The sequence below is a fragment of the Dromiciops gliroides genome, chromosome 4, assembly GCF_019393635.1.
Source record: "Dromiciops gliroides isolate mDroGli1 chromosome 4, mDroGli1.pri, whole genome shotgun sequence".
In the NCBI taxonomy this organism is placed as follows: domain Eukaryota; kingdom Metazoa; phylum Chordata; class Mammalia; order Microbiotheria; family Microbiotheriidae; genus Dromiciops; species Dromiciops gliroides.
This window is the reverse complement of record NC_057864.1, coordinates 201872625-201896279: the sequence shown is the minus strand read 5'-3', so window position 1 is coordinate 201896279 and position 23655 is coordinate 201872625. Positions and strand designations below refer to the sequence as shown.

General features: G+C 42.0%; 1 protein-coding gene across 2 annotated transcripts in view; it reads right to left on the bottom strand.

Moving 5' to 3' along the window:
• The window catches only part of SLC39A11 (solute carrier family 39 member 11), a 493527-nt gene extending 470087 nt beyond the window's left edge, over positions 1 to 23440 (bottom strand). The window contains exons 1-3 of one of the 2 annotated variants that reach the window (XM_044004208.1): positions 23318 to 23440; positions 14151 to 14269; positions 9814 to 9852 (exon numbers count right to left, since the gene is read on the bottom strand). In XM_044004208.1, the coding sequence (XP_043860143.1) occupies positions 9814 to 9852; positions 14151 to 14258 (147 nt within the window). In that variant the 5' untranslated portion in view covers positions 14259 to 14269; positions 23318 to 23440. Of the gene's footprint in view, positions 1 to 9813; positions 9853 to 14150; positions 14270 to 23163 lie in introns of both variants that reach the window. The other variant, XM_044004207.1, reaches the window with a different exon arrangement.
• Positions 23441 to 23655: the final 215 nt, after the last annotated feature.

Sequence of the window (23655 nt, the reverse complement as noted above, 5' to 3'; positions counted from 1 at the left end):
CCCTGGAAAGTTGCTGTGACTTTAAATCTGTAGCCTTTCCAACTTAAAAAAAAAAATTCCAAATCTACAGTTCAGCGATTAATGACATCCCCTGTACAAATAACAGACTGTCAAGCCATTACCTTGGCAAGTTACCTCAAAACAGAGATCCCTCCTATAGACAATTTAAGTATCAACAACTATCAAACAACCATCTCAGCAAGAATAGTTATGTAGAAACTATCAGGAAATCCATGAGATGGGCGCAAAGGCTTTGACAGGGCCCACAAGGGAGATAATAAGAACACAGATGCAAATCTGGACTGACAGTCTAAGCTGCTCTCTTGAAATCAAGGGATTGGAAAACAAATAGTCTTCTGTTTATATGAACCTGGTCCAAGGGGCAAAATCCTTTCCTTTCAAGGTTGGTGTTCATTCTCAGACGCTGTAATCAAACCACATCCAAAAGGAATAAGAAATAAGGGAATAGCTATTTCCATATCCACTGAACTAAAAACTGGGATCCAAATACAATATTATCTAGCCCATTCTATTCCCTAGCAAACTGGTGGGCAATCTCGTCTATACTCATGATTCACGTTTGTACTTCATCCCATGTTTCTAAAACTTGGACCCTGCAAATATGTTTGGGACCCTCTATGCATTAGTATTGTGGAAGATCTTGAAAAATCAGTTTCACAAGGAATCAAGCACACTCACTGGTGATGGAGCTGTGCTTTGGTTCCAATTATGGGAATCAACCTGTGGTTTTAGCGGAAAAAATCACTAAGCTTTTGACCCAACATTCCAAGTATTGGGCATAAGCCACAAAAAGATCAAAGACAGAGGGAAAATTCCCAAATATCCAAAATATTCATAACAACATCTTTCATGTTAAAAAAAAAATCCTAGAAATAAAGTGGGTGTCAATTTCCTGGAAAATGGCTGAACTGTAGAATGTGAATGTAACAGAATTAGTACATCATAAAAAATGAGAATATCTTAAAAGAAATGAAGTAAGGAATTCAGAGAAACTTGGAAAGACTTGTTTGAACTGAGCCAGAATGAACCAAAAGAGCAATACAACAATGTAAAAGAAAACAACACTGAAAGACATCAGGTGCATTATGCATGCTGTACTGCAGAGGATTAAGAATAAAACATCTACCAACTTCCCTCTTTTTTTAGTGAGGGGGTAGGGAGGACAGTCTACAGCTGTGGTGTGAGAAAATAATTATTAATAATTAATTTCTTGGGGGGGGTACCCAGAGATCAGTTTCAGTCCTCCTCCCCCAACTCCAGAAAGTCCAGTTCTTGAGGAACTCCAGCTCTGGTCTGGGACAAGCCCAAGTGAAAAAAAGAAATGGAGATTGGTTCTTTTGTTTAGCTCAGTGAACTGGTGGGATTAAACTACACCTAGATACTGGACTTGCCTTTGCCCTTCATTGAGGACCTATTTGCATACTCTTCCCTTAAATCACAGGAAGAATTCATTTTAATTTAGACCACCTTCAAGTCATGTCAACCAATGGAATTGAATGATGCTACCCAATTAGCTTTGATCAATGCATAATAATCTGCCTCTATTAACAGGGGATAAAACCCTTAACCCCTCAAGGGTCTGGCTCTTGGCCTTCTCTTTATTCACTCTCTTGGCCCTGAACTCTGTCTCTAGGTGTGTGTTCTTTTCTTTTCTTTTCTTTTCTTTTCTTTTCTTTTCTTTTCTTTTCTTTTCTTTTTTGCGGGGCAATGAAGCTTAAGTGGCTTGCCCAGGATCACACAGCTAGTAAATGTCAAATGTCTGAGGTGAGATTTGAACTCAGGTCCTCCTGAATCCAGGGCTAGCTTTATCCACTGCACCACCTAGCTCCACTAGGTCCTATCACATGCTAAGGACATTCGACTTAGGGAGGTGCAAAAGTACAACTGTTAGTGCAAGGAGGAGGGCCTTTACTGCCCCACTGGAATGAGGGGAGTTTCAATGATGGAAGCACGTGAGCTGTACTATAAAACACAGGCAAGAAATTAAACAGGCAGAGCAGGAGAAGGGTGGTATTGATACAGCTGTCTTAGAAACCTGTTATTCATCATGCAGATCCACCTGAAGCTTAATCCCATAGTAGACAATCACATAAGGTAGTTTTTGTTTTGGTTTGGTTTGGTTTGGTTTTTTGCAGGGCAATGAGGGTTAAGTGACTTGTCCAGGGTCACACAGCTAGTGTCAAGTGTCTGAGGTGAGATTTGAACTCAGGTCCTCCTGAATCCAGGGCCACCGCACCACCTAGCTGCCCATAAGGTAGTTTTGAAAAAGGAAAAAGGAAGAATTCCCTAAATAGCAGTGGAAAGAATTAGGATTAGCTGTACTGGGAGAAAATGAAACTCGATTCTGGGACTTCATATTGTGTGGTCTGAACAGTTAGAATGCTAACTGATACACAACAGTAAGGTTTTCAGAAGACTATTAGAATTAGAAGCTAAAAACTTGATTTATAATTAGAAAAATCTTGGCTTCTAATTGGAGTGGCTAGGTGGCAGCAGTGGATAAAGCACTGGGCTTGGAACGAGAAAGCCTCATCATGAGTTCAAATCCCAGCTTCATTTACTAGCTTTGTGACCCTGGGCAAGTCACTTAGCCCTGTTTGCTTCAGTTTCCTCATTTGTAAACTGAACTGGAGAAGGAAATGGCAAACCACTCCAGTATGTTTTCCAAGAAAACCCCAAATGAGGTCACAAAGAGTTGGACACAACCAAAATGACTCAACAAACAACAAGTGCAACTGGCTTCTAATTAACACAACAAATTTCTTTTAGAGGGTTCCAGTTTGGGGTGGTAGGATGCCATTGTAATTTCAGTGATGTGGGGAATTCCAGGAAGAAAACTTCTTCCACAGATGTAGTTCAACAACTTATCAGTAACTCAGAGTCTTAGAGAGCTGCCTTTGACTGATCAGGGTATCCAAGATGTACAGGTGTGTGTCAGAAGCAGGACTTGAACCCAGGTCTTTATGGTTCTGAGGTCAATCCTCCACCCACTACACTATTGCTCTAGTTACCAGACATTTACCAAGATTTCATTATATCACTTTGTCCAAGAAAGTCACCAGAGAAATCTTTGTCACCCTGAGATCCTTAACTTGGACAACTGTTCACCAGATGGATGGAACATAAAATCATCAAATCATGGAATCCTAAAGGATAGAGGAACTTTGACAATTATCTGATCCATCCCCTGTACATCTTCTACAAGTAGTCCTCCAGTCTCCACTTGAAGATGGAAAGCCGGACTTCTGGAAAAACGGTGAACAGAAAGGTTGTAAAGAAATTACATGCTTACTCAATGCTTGTTGACTGTTGATTGACTGGCTGGCTGAGAACAGCCTGCACAAAGACCATGATATTGGAAAGGAAAACAATCCTGAAAGACTTCAGGACTCTGATCAATACAATTATCAATCATCACTCCAGAAGACTGAAATCATGTTTCTCACTCCTGAGGGGCAAGTGTATGAAACAAACATTTTCAGACATGGCCAATTGTGGATTAGTTTTGCTTGAGTACACTTAAGTTTCAAGGGAAGGATTTTGTTTGGGGCTGGGAATAGGAGGGATGAAAAGAAAGGGGGCCTGGGAAAGAAGTTATAGGAAGAAGTATGGAGAGAGAGAGTGACACCAAAAAAAAGAAAATAACAAAGAAAAGAGGGTCGATAAAATATTTTTAAAATACAGAGATGAGGGGCAGCTGGGTGGCACAGTGGATAGAGCACCGGCCCTGGATTCAGGAGGACCTGAGTTCAAATCCAGTCTCAGACACTTAACAATTACTAGCTGTGTGACCCTAGGCAAGTCACTTAACCCCAATTGCCTCACCAAAAAAAAAAAAAAATACAGAGATGAGAGTGAAAGAAAGTTCTAGTTCTGAAGGAATCACAGACAAGCATGGCAGTGTTGGAACTATCAAACTAAATTTAAAATATATACTTTTTTAAAAAGTAGTAGAGGGGCAGCTAGGTGGCGTAGTGGTTAAAGCACTGGCCCTGGATTCAGGAGGACCCGAGTTCAAAGCCAGCCTCAGACACTTAATACTTACTAGCTATGTGACCCTGGGCAAGTCAATTAACCCCCATTGCCTTTCAAAAAAAAGTTGTACATAATAGATATTTACGGCATCGTATACAATCCCCTTTTTTGTCTTTTGTATCAAGAAATGTTAGTGTTTGCTTGTCAAGATCATAATAATTTTTAAAAGAACACATTTTTTTAAGAAAGCATTAGAACACAGAGAGACAGCCCACCAGTAAAGGGGAACTTGCTATGTGCCAATGCATTCCAGTTCTGAACAGTTATGATTAACAGGTAATCCTTCCATGTGCTATTCTGGTATCTCCTTCCTTTCAACTTCCAAACATTGGCCCTAGTTGTAGCCTCTGAAGCCAAACCTAACAACTCTAATCTCATCACAAGGGACAAGTCACATTCCCTCTCTAAGCTTCAGTTTCCTCCTCAGTAAAGTGAGGGGACTGGCCTAGATAATGTTGAAGGTACCATACAGTTCTATATGGTGGTTGTACTGAGAATTTAAAAGACTGGAAAAGATCATAAGTCATCTGTCCCAAACAATCAGACTTCCAAAGAAAACATCAACTGCTGGATAACTACCAGTATTCAATGTATTTCTTATCCATGTGAGTCCTCCCACTAACAATGCAGATTATAGCCTTCTCATCTTGTGTGATTCTTGCCAATTTCTTCCACTGACTCTTCTGACATTTTGGGGATCCCAACACAGAGATAATGGTTATCTCTCTGTTACAAAGCTGGCCAAACTTCTTTTCTAATCATACGTGTCTCTATTACAAAACTCCATCTATTTGTCCTAAAATATATAGGATCCAAAGAGAGGAAGTGAGCTGCTGTAGATAGAAAACTGATCTCAGTGTCAAGAAGAGCTGAGCACCCCTGACATAATGGATATGTTTAACCTACTAGTGTCCCAAGGCAACTCTAACAACTTAAGTTGCCTATCTGTATCAGTGAAGGCAGTGTCTACACCAGGAGCTGCTAAGAAAATAGCAATAAAATCTTTCACGATGAAGTGATTATTGGGTAACTTGGGAGAGAACAGTTAGCAAACTCCTTGGGAAAAATTGTCAACAATGGTTGCCTCAATTTCCTTGGAAATCTGGCCTTCATATTCATCATTCAACTCAAACTGCTCTGTACAAGGTTAGGAATTTGATCACTTTTTTCCTGTCCTCATCTTTCTTGACTTTTCTGCAGTGTCTGCCACTTCTAACCACCCTCCCTTTCTCTATCTCCTCTCCTTCCTAGGTTTTCATGGCACTGTCTCTCATAGTTCCCCTCCTACCTGTCAGACAGCTCCCAGTATCCTTTGCTGGATCATCATGCACATCCCAAGTTTAGGTCTACCCAAGGCTCTGGGACCTGGACCTGACCTTATTTTCTTCTCTTACTATACTCTCTCTTGTTAACCTCATCAGCTCACACTAAGTTAATTAACATCCCTACACTCATTACTCTATAGATCTATGGATCCAATCCTAGTCTTTTCCCCCCGAGGTCTGATGCTACATCACCTACTAAATATTGGACATTTCAAAATTAAGCCCTGTAAGCAACTGAAACTCAGTCTGTCCAAAACAGGCCTAATATGTTTCCCTAAAAACATGCCCATCTTACAAATTTCTCTGTTACTGCATAAAGCATCCTTCCAGTCACCCAGGTTCACAACCTAAGGGTCATCCTGGGCTCCTCACTCTCTCACCCCACATCTCTATCTCCACAACATCTCACATCCATGCCCTACTTTTCATTCACATAGTGGCAGCCCTAGATCAAGCAGTTATCAGGCTTCTCTAGACTGTTACAATAACCTCCTTCCTGCTTCCAGTCTCTTCCTACTCAAGCCCATTCCCCATCCAGCTGCCAAAGTGATTTTCCTAAAGAGAAGCTCTAACCCCTCCTCAGTAAGCTCCAGTAACTGTCATTTTTCTTTTTTTTTTATTTTAATTTTATTTTTATTTTTCATTTTTCTCAATTACATTAAAGATATTTTTTGAGTTCCAAATTTTTCTCCCACCCCGCCTTCTCTCCCCCATCCTGAGACCAGTAAGCAATTTGATATAGGTAATACATTACAATCATGTTAAACATATTTCCACGTTAATCAGAACAAAAGGGAAAAACACAAGAAAGAATAAACAAGAAAAGTAACAAAAAAGCAACAACAAAAGTGAAAATAGTATGCTTCAGTCTGCAGTCAGACTCCATAGTTCTTTTTCTGAATGTGGAGAGTATTTTCCACCATAAATCTTTTGGCATTGCCTTAGATCACTGTACTGCTAAAGAAGAGTTAAGTCTATCACAGTTGTTCATCAAAAAAATGTAGCTGATACTTGTATGCAATGTTCTCTTGGTTCTTCTGCTCATTTCACTCAACATCAATTCCTGTAAATCTTTCCAGGTTTTTCTGAAATCTGCCTGCTCGTCATTTCTTACAGCACAATAGCAATCCATTACATTCATATACCACAACTTGTTCAGCCATTCCCCAATTAATGGACATCCCCTCAATTTCCAATTCTTTGCTACCACAAAAAGAGCAACTATAAATATTTTTGTACATGTGGGTTCTTTTCCCTTTTTATGATCTCTTTGGGATACAGACCTTGTAGTGGTATTGCTGGGTCAAAGGGTATGCGCAGCTTTACAGTCTTTTGGGCATGGTTCCAAATTGTTCTCCAGAATGGTTAGATCAGTTCACAGCTTCACCAACAGTGCATTAGTGTTCCAATTTTCCCACATCTTCTCCAACATTCATCATTTTCCTTTTTTTTCATATTAGCCAGTCTGATACGTGAGAGGTGATACCCAGAGTGTTTTAATTCTGTAGCTCTGTTATTTCAAAGATCAAACATAGACTCCTTTGCTCAGTATTTAAAGCCCTTCACAAACTGGCCCAACCTACAGTCCCAACTTTAACACACACTATGCCATACACTAAATCAAGCCAAATTGGCCTGCTTCTACATGGCACTCCATCTCTCTTCTCTCTGCCTTTGCATGCCCAGCCCCACTGGTGAAAATGTACTCCCTCCTCCCCTCTGCCTCTCAGAATCTTCAGCTCAAATTCCACTTCTCCATGCAGCCTTTCCTGACCCTCCCAGCTCTGAGTGCCTCCCCTATAAAAGAATCCAGCCTCTGCTTGTGGATGTCATATGGGTAACGTGTCATCTCCCCCACTTAGTAGACTGTGAGCTCCTAAAGTATGGGACTATCTCACTTTTGCCTCTGTTCCCACTTGGCCTACCACCCAGCATAATGGCATTTAAATTTCATTCACTGTTGGCTGATCGATCATAGATCTGGACCCTCTTCCCCACCTTACCCTTCTCTCTTCCCTCCCCATCAAAATTGCAGGATATTAGATATCATTTAACTATCTCTCTGCTGCTTTGGCAGAGCTATAGCTAAAACTTTTTATTCCAACAAAATGAACGGCCCACTACTTTTTTTTAAATCCTAAAACTATGGATATGAACATTTTTCTTCACAAAAGGTGATCAGCCTTGTCAACGCTACTCTAAAATTCTTCCAGAGCAAAGTAGTCACCCATAGGCCTTATGGAGCAGAGATATGGGGACAGGAAGACAGACAAGTGGCAAAACCAGAAAACCTGCCAGTTTCCTTCAGAAACTCCTTTAGCCAGCCACGACTCCAGAACCAATAACGAAGTGGGTTAGCTACCTCTTGACCTCTTGACGCAGGGTGGGGAACATGGCATCAGTATTTAGTCCCATGTGGGAATCTGTTTTGCTTGACTATGCCTATTTCCATGGTCCTTCTGTTTGGCTTTCAAAGCCAGTGCTCACCTGGCTCCTTCTTACTCTTCCAAACTTCTTACACTTTTGATCCTTCCATGTGCTCTGGGATCTAGCGACAAGGGTGCCCTTGCTTTCCATGCTCCATCTCCCAACTTTTCCTTTTTACTGGCTGCCCTCCAGGCCTGAAATGATCTCCCTCCTTGTCGTCACCTTCTGGCTTCCCATCCTTTCCTTCAAATTTCAGCAAAAATCCCACTTTTTGCAAGAAACCTGTCCCAGTCTCCCTTTAATACTCATGCTTTTTCTAGGAGATTGCCTCCAATTTATTCCAAATATATCCTTGTTTGCATGTTGTCTTCCCTATTTAACTGTAACCTCCTTGAGGGCAGGGGCTGTTTTTACCTTTCTTTGTTTTCCCAGTGTTTAAGCACATAGTAGGGTGCTTAATAAATGTTGATTGATTGACCTTACAAGGGTTTTGTTTTTCTTGTTTTTCAAAGGAGAAGAGTAGGAAGGAAAGGAAAGATTTCTGTTAGTTTTATTTAACCTAATTTTAATTATTTTTTAACTCTATGAACTTATTATAATTGCTATTTCTTGCAAAAGTCAACCTCACCCCAATATGTTCACAATCAAATGCCTTGGAAAATAATTCAATTGAGTTCAATAATAATACATTTTTTAAGTGCCTGCTACTCAATACAAAGCACTAAAAGTTCCCTGAAATTCATTTGTCAATATTATTCAATCCAATTGTAGAACTTTAAGGACTGACCTTATAAATGCCATAAATTTCTTCAATTCTATTCTAAGTATTCATAACTCATCTGATAAACAGGTATGGCTAGATCTACAACCAATCATCTCCTTCTGATGAATCAGTAGTTCTTTTTTGGTCTAGACCATTGATTTTATCTATGCAGGGAACACTCCCAACATGGATACTCCCTCCAGTAATGCCTATCAGCAATTTGCCTTTGAGAAATGAACAGAGGTTGGGTTACTTCCTGCCTCTCTATCTAGGGTGCCATCTAGCTGTCTAGTGTCAGAGACAAGATCTGAACCCAGGTCTTCCTGAACCTAATACTGGCCTTCTATCTAACCGCCATATTAAGTCTGCCCTATGGGATACACATTTTTTGAGGTAGGAGCGACTGCAGTAGAAAATTCTGGTTGGTTCATCTCACCTCAGCCAAGCCTTTGCAACAATGTGTTTCCAGACTGGGCCCACTGGCATTCCACTACTGGATTTCTCTAGCTCAACCTTAGATGCCTTGGAGGTAAGGACTCTTCCACATGACCTTCTTTTACTCAGGGGTCACTGTAACCTGGAGCATTTACTCCAGGCCAGCTGTGGAAAAGGTCAGTGTCTCCTAAAGACTCCTATGAGTCTTTCTTTCTGCAAGGCTACTTCAAAGACCAGAGACAATGGTATTTTAGACATTACAGCTAAAATGATCTGACGAGGTATTGATCTGGTGGTTGCTTTGTGAAATGACTTCTCAGATGTTTCATGCCTAGACACTCACTTACTCAGGCTGTGACTTCATCTGAAAAGCTTGCCAGGCCATGTCTGCACTCTGAATATTACAATGACCTCTGACCAAAAGCAATAATGCTTGACCCAAACTGGAAAAGAACACTAGTGCCCTGGCACCATTCTTCCTGCAAAGACAGAATAGGGATAGATCATAGGACCCCTTGAGTCCACTTCCAGCAGGGGTGATAAGACACTCCACAGGAGCCAGCTGCCATAGACAGCCTTTGAAATGCCACCTAACGGTGACCACCATACTTACTGCATTAAGAAGTGATTATGGAGCAAGAAACCCAGTTTCTCATGCATTCACATAAGCAGCTCCTACATAGGATGGAACTAATTCAAGGAAGCATTTTGGTCAAAGGGGGACAGAGACTAGTAATGCCCAGAGCAGAGAACTGTCATATATAAAACATGTCCTGATTCACCTTTCTCCCACCAGATTCTACTTACCCCTGCAGCAAATCCAAGGCTTCCATCTAAGATCCGTCTCTGTAAATGAAAACAAGATGCTTCAGTTTTAGGAGACAAGAAGACATCACATGTACCAAAAAGTAGAGAAGGTCCTCATAGGACCACATAAATAAAACCAGGCCCAAGCTTGACTTTTTTTTTAATTCACCTCAAAGACCAGAGTAAGACTTCTTGTGAGTTCTAAAAACAAAAGGTAAGCTTCTCTCCTCAGTGTTTCAGACTCTTGATTCAGCAAGAAAACAACAAAAAAGGATTCCATCCTTCAACTTGAAAAACCCTGCATTTAACTCCATTCTGTTCAACAAACATTTCTTAAATACCTGTTATTTGCAAAGCATCCTGCAAGGTGCTGGAAATTCTACTGGGGGACACAATAATAACTATGCAATAATGACAATAGCTCATATTTACATCTGCATAAAGGTTTGCACAAAAAATGATCTTATTTAATCCTCACAACAATGCAGTTAGATAAGTGTTATTTACATCCTTTTTTTTTACGGATAAAGTCAAATGTCACAAAGTTTAAGCGACTTGCCCAAAATCAAAGAGCTAATAAGTGGGAGCCCTGGACTTATTGACCCCTAAAATAGGACTCTATGTCCTAAGCAATCCTGACTGATTCATCAGTGGGGCTTGAGCTCAGAGCTGTTTTTCCCTGCTGTGAAAGTAGATTTGTACTTATCCAAGCATACTCTCTTGCCAGGTTTCCCTAGTGACCAGCCTCTGGAAGAGGGTTGGCCTAGGTCAAGCACACAGTTTTGACTAAAGAACAGAATTTATCCCAGTACAAAAATAAGTGACACATAGAAGGGAAAACCCGACTGGTTTAATCAACTATTAAAATAACATATATCATAATGTCTGTAGTTGGAACCATCCCACTGTCCTCCATTCACAATCTGACAAGAACACCACCTCTTCAAAAGGATGAGCTACAGACCAAGGAAGCACCTCCCCTTTTCAGGCCCATAGGCCAGGCTGCTTCGGCTAACTGCCCTGGGGGTCCCCTCTTTCTTTATCTCTGGGTCAGCTGTAGGTAGGGCTTGAAAAGTGAAAGCTTCAGTGGCACCTGAAGGAAACACTTGTGCAGTGGGAAACCCAAAATACTATTTACTTTAAAGAATGACATAATTAGAGAGATGCTGATTGCTCATGGTTGGGCCATCAATATAATAAAAAAATGTTATTACCTAAATTAATGTACAGTTAGCACTATACCAAACTACCAATGGGTATACTTTACAGAGCTAGAAAAAATAATATCAAGTTTTGTTCTGAGGAACAAAATAGCTAGAATATAAATGGAAATTTTGTTAAGGTAGGAATTACAGGAAATGGTATATCCAGACTTCAAATTATATTATAAAGCAGTAATAAATCATCTAGACGCCCCCAAAAATCATCAAAACTATCTTATCCAAGTTAAAAAAAAATAAGAAAACAGATCAGTGGAATAGACTAGATAAGCAAGAATCATAAACTCAATAAAGCCAAGAATATAAACTACTTGGGGAAGAAAACCCCATTTGGCAAGAGCTAATGGGAAAATAGGAAAGCAATTTGGCCCCAAAATATATATGTGTGTGTATGTGTATATGTATATGTATATACACAAACACACATACATACATACATACATATATAAGTTTAAACCAACATCTTAAACCACATACCTCAATAAGCTCAAAAGGAATATACAATCTTCTTATAAAAGGTCATACTATAAAATAATTACAGTAGAATGACATTGGATACCATTTACAACTATGGCTAGAAGAGAATTCTTAACAAAACAAGAGACAGAGATTATAAATATGTGTGTGTGTAAAATTTTGAACTTGAAAGGCTTTTGCACTATAACAAAATCAATGCAACTAGGATAATAAGGGAAACAGCTGGGAAAAATATTTCTGTCAAACACCTATGTTAAGAGTCTGCTATGCAAGATATATAGGGAATGAACACAAATATATGATTGACAGCCATTCTTCAATCAAAAAGTGGTTAATATGTACAAACAGTTCTCATAAAAATTACAAACTATCAATAACCATATGTAAAAGTGTTCCAAAACAATAAATAATATGAAAAAGACAAATCAAAAAAACTCAGGTTTCATGCATGCCACATGCTGTAAACTGACAAAAATGACAAGAGAGGGAAATCATCAGTGTTGGAGAAGTAGAAGACAAACACACTGATATAATGTTGGTGTTGCTATGAATCAGTCCATTCATTCTGCAAAGCAGAATTATGTCTTTAAAAATGACTAACTTAGAAAAAGAAAAACAAAGAAAAAAAAACATGAGCATTTATTTCAGGGGCAGCTAGGTGGCACAGTGCATAAAGCACTGGCCCTGGATTTAGGAGGACCTGAATTCAAACCCAGCCTCAGACACTTGACACTTACTAGCTGTGTGACCCTGGGCAAGTCACTTAACCCTCATTGCCCAGCCAAAAAAAAAAGACTAACTTGTCTATTCCCTTTGACCTAGAGATCTCACAGCTAGGCATGTACCCTTAAAGGGGGCAAATTCAGAAGGAAAGGTCTTAGATATACTAAAATATTCACAGCAACACATTTTGTGTTAGCAAAGTAGGTGCCAATGAACTGGAAAATGGCTAAACAAACTATGATACATTAACATAATGGAATATTACAGGAAGTAAAAAATGACAAAAATGAAGAATTCCAAGGAACATGGGAAGACAAACTGGTACAGAATGAAGCAAGCAGAACCAGGAAAACAACAATGACTATAATAAAAAGAAAGAGCCAGAGTAAGGTTGTTAAAATGCATCTTCCTTTCTTCATGGCAGAAGTAGGGGATTATGGGCATAGAACGTTGTGTGCACCATCAAGTCTGGTGGACACATTGGCTGGTTTTGCTGAACTGTTCTTTTTTCACTCTTTCCTCTTTTAAATTTAATTTTAATTTTTTTCAATTAATGAAAATCTATTTTCTCAACCCTCCCACCTTCACCCCCATTGGGGAAAAAAAAAGAAAAAGAAAATCTTCATAACAAATAGACATTACTAAGCAAAACACAATTTTTAATCTTTGTTATAATGCATAGCTGGATGAGAGGGGGAGGGATATATTTGGAAATAAATGTGATGTAACAACAAAAGTCATGAAGACCTTTTTTTATTATTATCTGAGACAGGGTTGGAATCCAGCGCTACGAAAATAAGTAGTGCAAGTATCATTATCCCCATTTGTATGGATAGGTAAACTGAGGCACACAAAGGTTGGGTTCCATTTTAACATACAGTATTGTTCCTGTGCATGATTACTGGTGAGTAAAATATGTTGTGACTCTTCTGTTCTGAACCTCAAGAAGTCTTATCCAAGAGATCAATATTTGCTTTACCTATCTCCAATCCTCCTAACACAGAAAGCACATAGTTTGCCAACTTCCCAGGCATGTTTTAGTTTTCAGATCCCTCCCATAGTATGTTTAAATAAAACTGAAATCACGTGTTCATTTTCCTCTCTTTTGATTTCTAAGGCTGCTGTGTCAAACAATGAGGGTGCGTGGCACCCAGCACAATGGTAATCTTGTAGGAGCTTGCAGACTGAGAACATTGGGGGGAGGGGGGGAATTAGATCAGCTTTTTAAGAGCGTATGTGCCAATTCTTCCCAGGAGAGAATGAAAGAAACTAGAAAATGAAGGACAGAAAAAGAGAAGACAGGTTGCTTTACTCCTACCATGCAAATTACTAAATGCTGGGAGGCAGAAAGAAATCAGAGATCACCTAATAGAAATCAGGTGACAGTAGCAACAGACTGAATGAACTGAGCTTCCCTCTCCCCTACACCTCCTAAATGGGATGTCCATGGGCATTTTGTTGGGTAGGAAGAGGGGGACAAATTCTAGAGGCTACAGCTGTGTGTCCTCTTGGCATAGAGAGAAGTAACAGCAAATGGCACTGATATATCCCATTTAGGTTTGTGAGGTACTTTTAGAGACATTATCTCATTTGACCACCACCACCACCCTGTGAGGTAAGTTTTTATAAATAACAAAAGAGAACTGAGGGAAGTTAAGTTACCTGCCCAGGGTTGCAAGCTAAGTATGGGATTCAAACTCAGGCCTTCCCCATTCTAAGTCCAGCACTGTGCCCAGAATCATGCAGGGAGCAGCAGGATGGGTATGGGGGAAAAAAGCTGCCAGAAAGGACCAGCCTGAGGATTTTTTCTTTAAGACAGCTGTAAAAACCACTTTGCTCTCAAAAAAATCAGGAAAAGGCCTGAAGATTTGGAGCTTAGTCATGTGGCATGCTCAACAGAACCACAAGGCCACTTACCTGTCCACGAGAGAAGACGAACACCAGGGCCGCCCCAGCTGCTGTCAGACCCCAGGTGAAGAAGGTCCCCAGCATGGCTTGGAACACAGGACTGTAGCCTTGGATCATACTGAAAGCCCCTGTACATTGTGGAGAAAGACAAGACTATCAGATACCACCATTACGGACTTCATGAACATTGAATTGAAAGCTCTTAACCACTTGATCTCTGTTTGCCTACATGGCACAGTAATAGAGCACTGGCCCTGAAGTTGGGAGGACCTGAGTTCAAATCTCACCTCACTTACTAGCTGTGTGACCCAGGACGAGTCACTTAACCCCCATTGCCTCAAACATCCGGGGCCATCTCCAGTCATCCTGATGTATATCTTGCCCCTGGACCCAGATGGCTCTGGAGGATAGAGTGAGGTTGATGATCTTGCACAGAGCCTCCCTCACTTAAATCCAATTCAGTTCAAGTCATGACATCACCCCGACATCATGGTCCTCTTCCAGAAGGAAGAACAAACAACCACTGAAAGATCTGATAATTTACAGGGCACTGGGCCAAGCTCCAAGAGACACAGTGACATTTGGTTATCATAACCCTCTCATTTAATGCTGCCCCTTAACCAGTGTGGTTCAGCAGGCAGATAAGATTTGGTTTGGGTTGGGTTTTGTCTTGCTTTGCTTTTATTTTTGTTTTTCTTAAGACTGGTCATTCACAGTCCTCATCCCAATACTGATCAAAATTTTGCTTTCACCTGCTCTGCTTTCACAACCCTTCTTAGACAGCCTGAAGCTCACCATATTGGTGCCAGACTTAATGTGGACGCATGTTTGGCTTTAATCCTACTGCACCTCAGAGCTCCAGAACTCAAGATATCCACAAGCCTCGGCCTCCCCCAGGAACAGGAATGACAAGTGTGTGTCACCATGCCCAGCTAGAGCTTGTTTTTTTAATAATAACTTTAATATGGTCTCCTGCCTAGTCTTTTTTTTTTTTTTGGGGGGGGGGGTGGTAATTGGGAGTTAAGTGACTTGCCCAGGGTCACACAGCTAGTATCTGAGAACAAATATGAACTCAAGTCCTCCTGAGTCCAGGGCCAGTGCTCTATCCACTGTGCCACCTAGGGGCAAAGACAGTCACTACTCTGAAGGAGCTCACATTTTCATTGGGAGAGACAACATACAAATGACTATGTACAAACAGGCTATATAACTATCCATGAGGGAACAATGTTGCAGGAAGGAAGAAAGGAAGGAAGGGAGGGAGGGAGGGAGGAAGAAAGGAAGGAAGAATGGAAAGATGGAAAAAAGGAAGGAAGGAGCATTTATTAAGTGCCTACTATGCGCCAGGCACTGTGCTAAGCACTTTACAAATAACCTCATTTTGTCCTAACAACTGGGAGTTAGGTGCTATTACCCCCCATTTTACAGTTGAGGAAACTGAGGCAAATAGAGGTTATGTGACTTGCCCAGAGTCACAGAGCTAGTAAGTGTCTGAGGTTGGGACTGAACTCAGGTCTTCCTGCCTCTAGGCCCTGTGCTCTATCCACTGTGGCACCAGGTGCCTGAGGAAGGATGTCTCTTGCATAAGAGAAGAAAGAAAATATTCATTTATCCCTGTTCGGAGGAACTTATCCACCGTTTACCTGTTCTAAAACCTTAGTTTAGAAATGACTGGTGACCAAGCTCACATGGCATCTTTGCCCTAGCTTTGGAAAATTACAGAGCAGAGAAACATGCTAATTTAAAAGCCATGTATTCAAATACACAAACAACTGGTTCTGCTGCTCATCACTCAGCTCACAGGCCTCTTTCAGTTCACATTATAGGTCTTTCCAAAGTCCACATAACTAGAGGCAACACCACAAGGCTGGACAAGAGGAACTTGGGTGCTTTGTTCCTCCAAATCAGCCACCACAGATTCTACCACTATGCATAGACAAAAAAAGGCAGGGGATGGGAATAAACGCTTATATAGCACCTACTATGTGCTGGACACTATGCTAATAGCACTTAACAAACATTATCTCCTCTGATTCTCACAATAACCCTGGGAGATGAATGCTACTATTATCCCCATTTTACAAACCAAGGTTAAGTGACTTGCCCAAGGACACACAGCTAGTAAGTATCTAAGCTGGATTTGGACTCCAAAGCCTTCCTGACTCCCAGCCCGGGGCTCTGTGCACTTCGGCACTACCTGGCTGCCCCAAGAAGGAAACTGAAAAGCAAGAACAAGAGTGTGAACCATTTGGCAAAGCAACTTGGTGACTTGGCAAGACTCAACCCCAGGACTGCCCTGCTTCTGGGGGATCTCCCGTTGAAAACCTAAGGCTCACCCTCTGTGAAAGAAACCAGAGCAAGAGAATCAGACCAAGTCTCCAGTTCAAAATGAAGTAGAGGATGGGACTAATGATCAGATCAAACGAGGACAAAACAAATGTATTCTTAATTCAAGCCGTCTGGAGAATTCACGTACAAGTGGGGTCTTTTTGGACCTTTTGGGTCGCAGTGACAGTGATCCATTTGTTTCTGCCTTTGTCCAATCAATCAGTTATTAATCCATCAATAGTCAATATATATTTATTGAGTGCCCACTATGTGCCAGGAACTGTACTAAATGCTAAGGGTACAATGACAAAAGATAGCACCTGCCCTTCAGCCACTCTCAATCAAGTATTACAAGTATTTTTTGCATGCAAAAAAAAATTTATTAAGTGACTATTAGATTCTGAGTTCCTTGAGGTCAGGAGATATGATTGGTTGGGTTGGGGGTTTTTGGTGGGGAGGGGGTACCTTTGTATACCAAGTACTTAGCATTGTGCCAAGTACATAGTAGGCACTTAAAAAATGCTTGCTCAAATCTGGCCTCAGACATTTAATAGCCGTGTGACCCTAGGCAAGTCACTTAATTCCATTGCCTCTTTAAAAAAAATGCTTGCAAGGGCAGCTAAGTGGCACAGTGGATAAAGCACTGGCCCTGGATTCAGGAGGACCTGAGTTCAAATCCAGCCTCAGACACTTGACACTTACTAGCTGTGTAACGCTGGGCAAGTCACTTATTTGCCCTACAAAACAAACAAACAAAAAAACCAAATGATTGCCCACTTGACTTGCCATGCAGTGCCTATCACAGCCCTGTGCTAAGCACTAGGGATACAAATACAAGGAAATAATTCTTACTCACAAAGAGCTTTCCTTCTAACAGGGGACACAGTAAGTAACATATATAAATATGTAAAGAGAATAAATACAAAGTAGTTAAATACAACAGAGTATGGAAGAGAGGGCACTAGCAGTTAATCAGGAAAGGTTCCACATAGAAGGTAATGCCTGAGCATTGTCTTCAAGGAAGAGAAGGATTCTGAGGTGAGCGTAAAGTGAATGAATACCCAGTGAAGTGGTCAGATGGGTAGAAAAAACAGGGTGGTCAGTAATATGCAGCAGATAGATGAAGAAGGATGAGGATCATCAGATTTAGGAATTATGGGATTATTGGTAATTTTGGAAACAGCAGTTTCAGTTGAGTGAGGAGTTCAAAAGTCAAAAAGCAAGGGGTTGAGGGGCAGCTAGGTGGCACAGTGGATAGAGCACCGGACCTGGAGTCAGGAGGACCTGAGTTCAAATCCGGCCTCACACACTTAACACTTACTAGCTGTGTGACCCTGGGCAAGTCACTTAACCCCAACTGCCTCACCCAAAAAAAAAAAAAAGCAAGGGGTTGGGAAGTGAGAGAAGACAAAGTAGAGGCAATCAGTATAGACAGTTTTTTCTAGTTTGGTCAAAAAAGGGAGTAGAGATATTGGATGATAGCTAAAGCTAGCTAGATGGATAGAACATTCCTGGGCCTGGAGACAGGAAGATCTGAAATTCAAATCTGACCTCAGATACTTGCTAGTTGTGCAACCCTGGGCAAGTCACTTAATCCTGTTTGCCTCAGTTTCCTCATCTTTGAAATGAGTGAGAGTAGGAAATGGCAAACCATTCCAGTATCTCTGCTAAGAAAACCCCAAATGGGGTCACTAAGAGTCAACACGACTGAACAATAACAAAGAGTAGATGGAAGGGTCTAAAAATTTGCTTTAAAAGGGAAGACAGAGACATCTTTAGGGTTAAATTGAGGGGTGAGGGGAATGCACTGGGGGAGGGGAAAGGGCAGAGGTGAAATCCTACATGAAAGAAACAGGAAAAGGCTTATGGAGTGGGGGAAGAGATGGAAGAGGAGCAGGGCAGTAAATGAATTTTACACTAATCAGAAAAGGCTCAAAGACCTTAAACTCATCAGAGTTGGCTCAAGGAGGAACTAATACACACACCCAATTGGGTGGAGTAATCTATTTAATCTGGGCAGTAAGTGAGCCTAACATTCATCAGAATAGGCTCAAAGACCTCAATCTCATCAAAATTGGCTCAAGGAGGGAATAATGTACACACTCAATTGGGTGGAGTAATCTCTCTAACCCTGCAGGAAAATAGGAGGGGAAGGGGATAAAGAGAGAGGGGCAAAAGAAGGAAGGGCAGAGTGGGGGAGGGGACAGACAGAAGCAAATCCCTTTTGAAGAGGGATAGGATGAAAGAAGATGGAAAATAGAATAAATATCATGGGGAAGGGAATAGGATGGAAGGGAAACAGTTAACAATAGTAATCATGAAAAAGAGAAGGGGGGAAATTGTACAAAAAATATTTATAGCAACTCTTTGTGGTTGCTAAGAGTTGAGAATCAAGGGAATGTCCATCAACTGAGGAATGAAGGAAGAAGCTGTGCTATATGATTGTGGTGGAATGGTCTTGTGCTATATAGGAAATGACAAACAGGATGATCCTTGAAAAACCTGAAAAGACTCATGTACTTATGTATAGTGAAGTGAGCAGAGCTGGGAGGACATTGTGCATAGTTGACAGCAGTATTCTTCAATGAGCAATTGTGAATGACTTAACTACTCTCAGCAGTGCAATGATCCAAGACAATCCCAAGGGACTAATGAGGAAGCTTACTATTCACCCCCAAAGAAAGAACTGATAAAAAGAATACTTGTGGATTGTACATATATAACCTGATTGAAATCTTGTGGAGGGGGGAGGAAAGGGAGGGAGGGAGGGAGAAAAATTTGGAACTCTAAATCTTATGAAAATGAATGTTGAAAACTACTCTTACATGTAACTGGAAAAAATAAAATAAATGTTTGTTGCAAAGAAAAAAAGGGAAGACAGATATGTTTGAGAACAGTATGGAAATAACCAATAGACAAGTTGGAGGCAGGGATGATTGAGCTTCCAATTTCCTGGAGAAGATGGGAGCAAAGGGTTTCAAGGGCATAGGTAGAGAATGGACTTGGCAAGTATAAGGGCCACCTCACCCTCGGAGTCAGGAAAAAGAGGAGAGACTAGGGAATGGTGTCAAGAGATTCTGAGATGAAGAGAAGGGGAAAAGGGGGAGCTTATATTGACTCAAGGTTCTCAGCTAAAAGAAAGGGGAGGGAAAGGTATGGGAAGAGAGAAAAGGTTTGGATGTGGCAATTTAAAAGGTTTGAGAGACGTAATTTAATCATTTATTAATGATGCCAGCATTTTAATAAAAGGATGGTCATTTGTCATCTCTCTTTGGAGCAAGGATCCTTAATGGTGGTTGGCTCACAGTTTATAAGCCCTTGGAAGAGCAGGTGTTCAATTAACTCTGATTGGCTAACAATTAATGGAAAAAATGAGTATCACGATGAGAAGCAGAGTGATATGTCACCCTTGGAAAGAGCTGGCTATCTCTATACCTAGAGCACTCCCCAGACTTGGGCAATTTAGACAAAAGGATCTATCAAAACCCAAACTAGATTGAATAGAATTCACCATTGTAAGACTGGGTGGGGTCAGATAGAGGAGAACTCAACCTTCAGAGACTGAGGTCTTGAAAGGAGGAGAAAAAAAGGGGGAAATCTGAATCTCCTCAAACCACTGTTTATTAATAATCATTTCTCTCATGGAAAAGCTTCTGTGAAGGAGATATGGCATCCATTAAAAAGGAATAGTAGGGGGCAGCTAGATGGCGCAGTGGATAAAGCACCGGCCCTGGATTCAGGAGTACCTGAGTTCAAATCCGGCCTCAGACACTTTACACTTACTAGCTGTGTGACCCTGGGCAAGTCACTTAACCCTCATTGCCCCACAAAAACAAAACAAAACAAAACAAAAACCCCCCCCCAAAAAAAAAAAGGAATAGTAGGCCTACCTCACAGCATCAAGAGCCCAGTTGAAGTTGGATAATATGAATTTATATTGTGCAAGTTAACACAGTTGTATGACTTTCTCTAGCTCTATTCAGCAATCCAAATGAAGGAAAGGACTACAGTACGTAACCTAAGGCTGAGATTGGGAAAGGGCAAGCATCAATAGGACAAGAGGGCAAGGGATTCCAGAGTTGGACAATGCAGAGTTGGACTAGCTAACTAAAGGGTCAAAATTAGAAAGGAAGGAAGGTAAGTGAAGTCAGAGCAGAGGTAATAGTCTGAGAAAGTCCTCTGGGGTAGAAGGACTGGAGGCTGAGATGAGAGCAAAGAATAGGATTAGGAGGGGTCAGGCATAGGCAGAAATGGAATGACTTCTTACTATGGTCAGAGAAAGGACAGAGATTTTCATTAAGAAAGTGGAACAAGGGGCAGCTAGGTGGCACAGTGGATAAAGCAGGGGCCCTGGATTCAGGAGTACCTGAGTTCAAATCCGGCCTCAGACACTTGACACTTACTAGCTGTGTGACCCTGGGCAAGTCACTTAACCCCCATTGCCCCGCCAAAAAAAAAAAAGAAGAAGAAAGTGGAACAAGTGGGTGATGGTGAGATCCAAGGTGTGACCATTCTAATGTGTGGCTAAGGTGGAATGACGGGTAGGTGATGGGATTTAAGGTGACTGAGGAATTGAGAGGTAAGGGAGTGTAAGAGAGCCTCAGTATTGATGATGAAGTCCACTGGTGTGAAGGCAGGAGTTGGGAAGAAGAGGAAAATGTTGAGACAGATATGAAGCTCCTTGAGAAAGGAGGGAGAATGGTCTGCAGACCATGCACAACAGCCATTGTGATCTGGTTGTATGTGAAAATGTGAGTGAACTTCAAAGGAAAGAGGTAGCTGAGTGATGAAGTAAAAAGGAGTCAAGAAGTAGCAGTGAGGACAAGGAGTGTCGAAGACTAGTGTGTCCAGGGTATGAATGAAGGGACAACCAGTACTGAAGAGAATGGATGAGTAGTATCACGGAGGGGAATGTCTCAACAAAGGCTAATAGATGGAAAGAATGCAATGGAAAGAGGTCCAGATTGAAGGGAAATGTGTTCACTAAGAAATAAAAATTCCAGGGGGCACAATGGAAGGGGGAGGCAAGATGGGAGTAGAACATGGATGGAGTAGGCTTGAAGAGGATGGGAAGAATGGAAGCTGGAGATGGTTTGTTCCACGTGGCAGGGGCTTGAGTAATATAGGGAGAAAAACAGGTGGTGGGAGATTATTAGCTATAGAGGTAGTAGTGGGTGGCAGATGAGTAATACAAAAGGGTGTTGTTGCCTTACAAGGGCCAGGGAATAGGAACCTTATTCCCTCCTGCCTGTTCCTCCTGTTCTGTGGCTGAGGGAGAGGCTGATAGTGCAGCTGCCCCTCTCCCCCAGAGTGCGAGACAGGGCTTTCTTTACGGCCCAAAGCACTTCCTAGGCAAACTATGCCTGTTTCCTACTGCTTACTATGCATGACAGACAAGGATTAGTAGAATGATTCCATGCTATTTATACCTTTTTGAAGTTATACAAATAAAATAATCTAAATATTTACCCTGCACACAAGCCAAAGGCCAAATGTATTTGGGGAGTGGTGTGTAAAGAGACAGTTATATGAGGGAGTGCCTATCATCTGGGGCCAAAGCAATCACCACTTTTCTGAAACTCCCCAACATCATCCTATTGGACAGACAAGTTGGGTAGCTATCACCTACCTCAACTCCTAAGAATGGAGATGAGAAATACACCCCCAAAAGGCTACGGGTTCCTGGGGCCTCATCCTTTTGCCCTTTCAAAATTTAATAAAGCCACTCGCACCCAGTTTTCTTTTTCCTCTGAAGTGCCTTTTTCTCCTGAAGTATTTCAAACAGAGGGACACAATATCAGTATCCCCAGAACTGAGAGATTGGAAATAGGCCCCTCCTTCACTGAAAGATTGACAGGGATGAAATATAGACTCCTTTTAAAAGAAAGAAAAACAACAACAAAATAAAACAGGGAGTGGGTGGCTTTAGTAACACTGAGGAACATGGCGTGTAATGCCACATCACATCTAAAGTATCTTATGCAACCAGGCTCAGATTTACTCATGAGCTGGTTATTAATATCATAAAACTTTATTAATTAGCTGGAGAGAGGATTTTTCTCCGCCCACTTAAGCTCTTTGAAAAGCCAAAAACAACCTCCCACTCCCAGCAAACACCCAGACACACTGTACTACACTGGTTCATGAGGCGTTCTTTGCTACATGCGAGGTTTCTTCCTTTTTCACCTGTTGGTACATTTCAGAAGTGTTCATGAAGTTACCGGGGGAAAGGGCTACAGGAAACTTGTGTCTTGGGATCTGTTCTCCACGTGAGGCTCAAATGAGATGGAAAGTGCTTTGCAAATCTCAATGGACTACAAAAACGTTAGCTATTTATTATTATTTCATCATCATCATTACCTCTCCTACTCTTTAGCCCTTGGAGCAACAACACATTCCCTATTCCAAGCAAGGAAAATCGGGTAAGATGATTTGGATTTGAGCAAATGCACACGGAAGAATGCCCCTAAAACCAAGGGGGAGACTGAGGCCAAGCGGAAGGTGTGACAGGAAGAGCAGGGGGTGCAGCGTCCCCTAGCCCGGGCTCCCAGGGTCACGGGGGTCACACGGCCTCGGCGGGGCAATGAATGGAGAGCGGCCTGGCAAAGCTGTCGCCGGCACGCTGGGGGAGTTAGCCTGGGAGGGGGGCGGCACAGGCGGGTGATGCCCCTGTCCCCCCTCCTCTAGCACACACCTGTCAGTCTCAGGCTGCCCTCCAGCCGCCGCTCTCCACAATGACAGCCCTTCCCGGCTCTCGGGAGCCCCAGACACTCCTCCTCTTCTCCCCAGGCCTTGCCTTGGACCCCGATGAGCAAAGAGGGGGTGGAACGAGAGAAAAAACAACTTACTAAGGTGCCCCTCTCAAGCCCCCAATCCACTTCCATAAGGCACCCCAGCTGCAGCAGCAGCAGCAGCCCCGGCCCCGGCCCCGGCTCCCGCGGTCACTTCCGCCCGGGCTGCCTGTACACGTGTCTCTCCAAGCCTCCAGGCCCCACCCCGCCCCGCTGCAACTGGCAGATCCAGCCCCGGGAATCGATTCTTTGGTTCACATCCTCAGGATGAGAAAACAGAGTGAGGCGGGCAAAACCGAAAGTCCCGAGAGCCCGGGCTCTGAGGGGCGGGGTGCAGCAGCGAGCTAGAGCCTTCGGGAGGCGTGGTGTTCCAACGCCTTTGCTAATCATGGAAA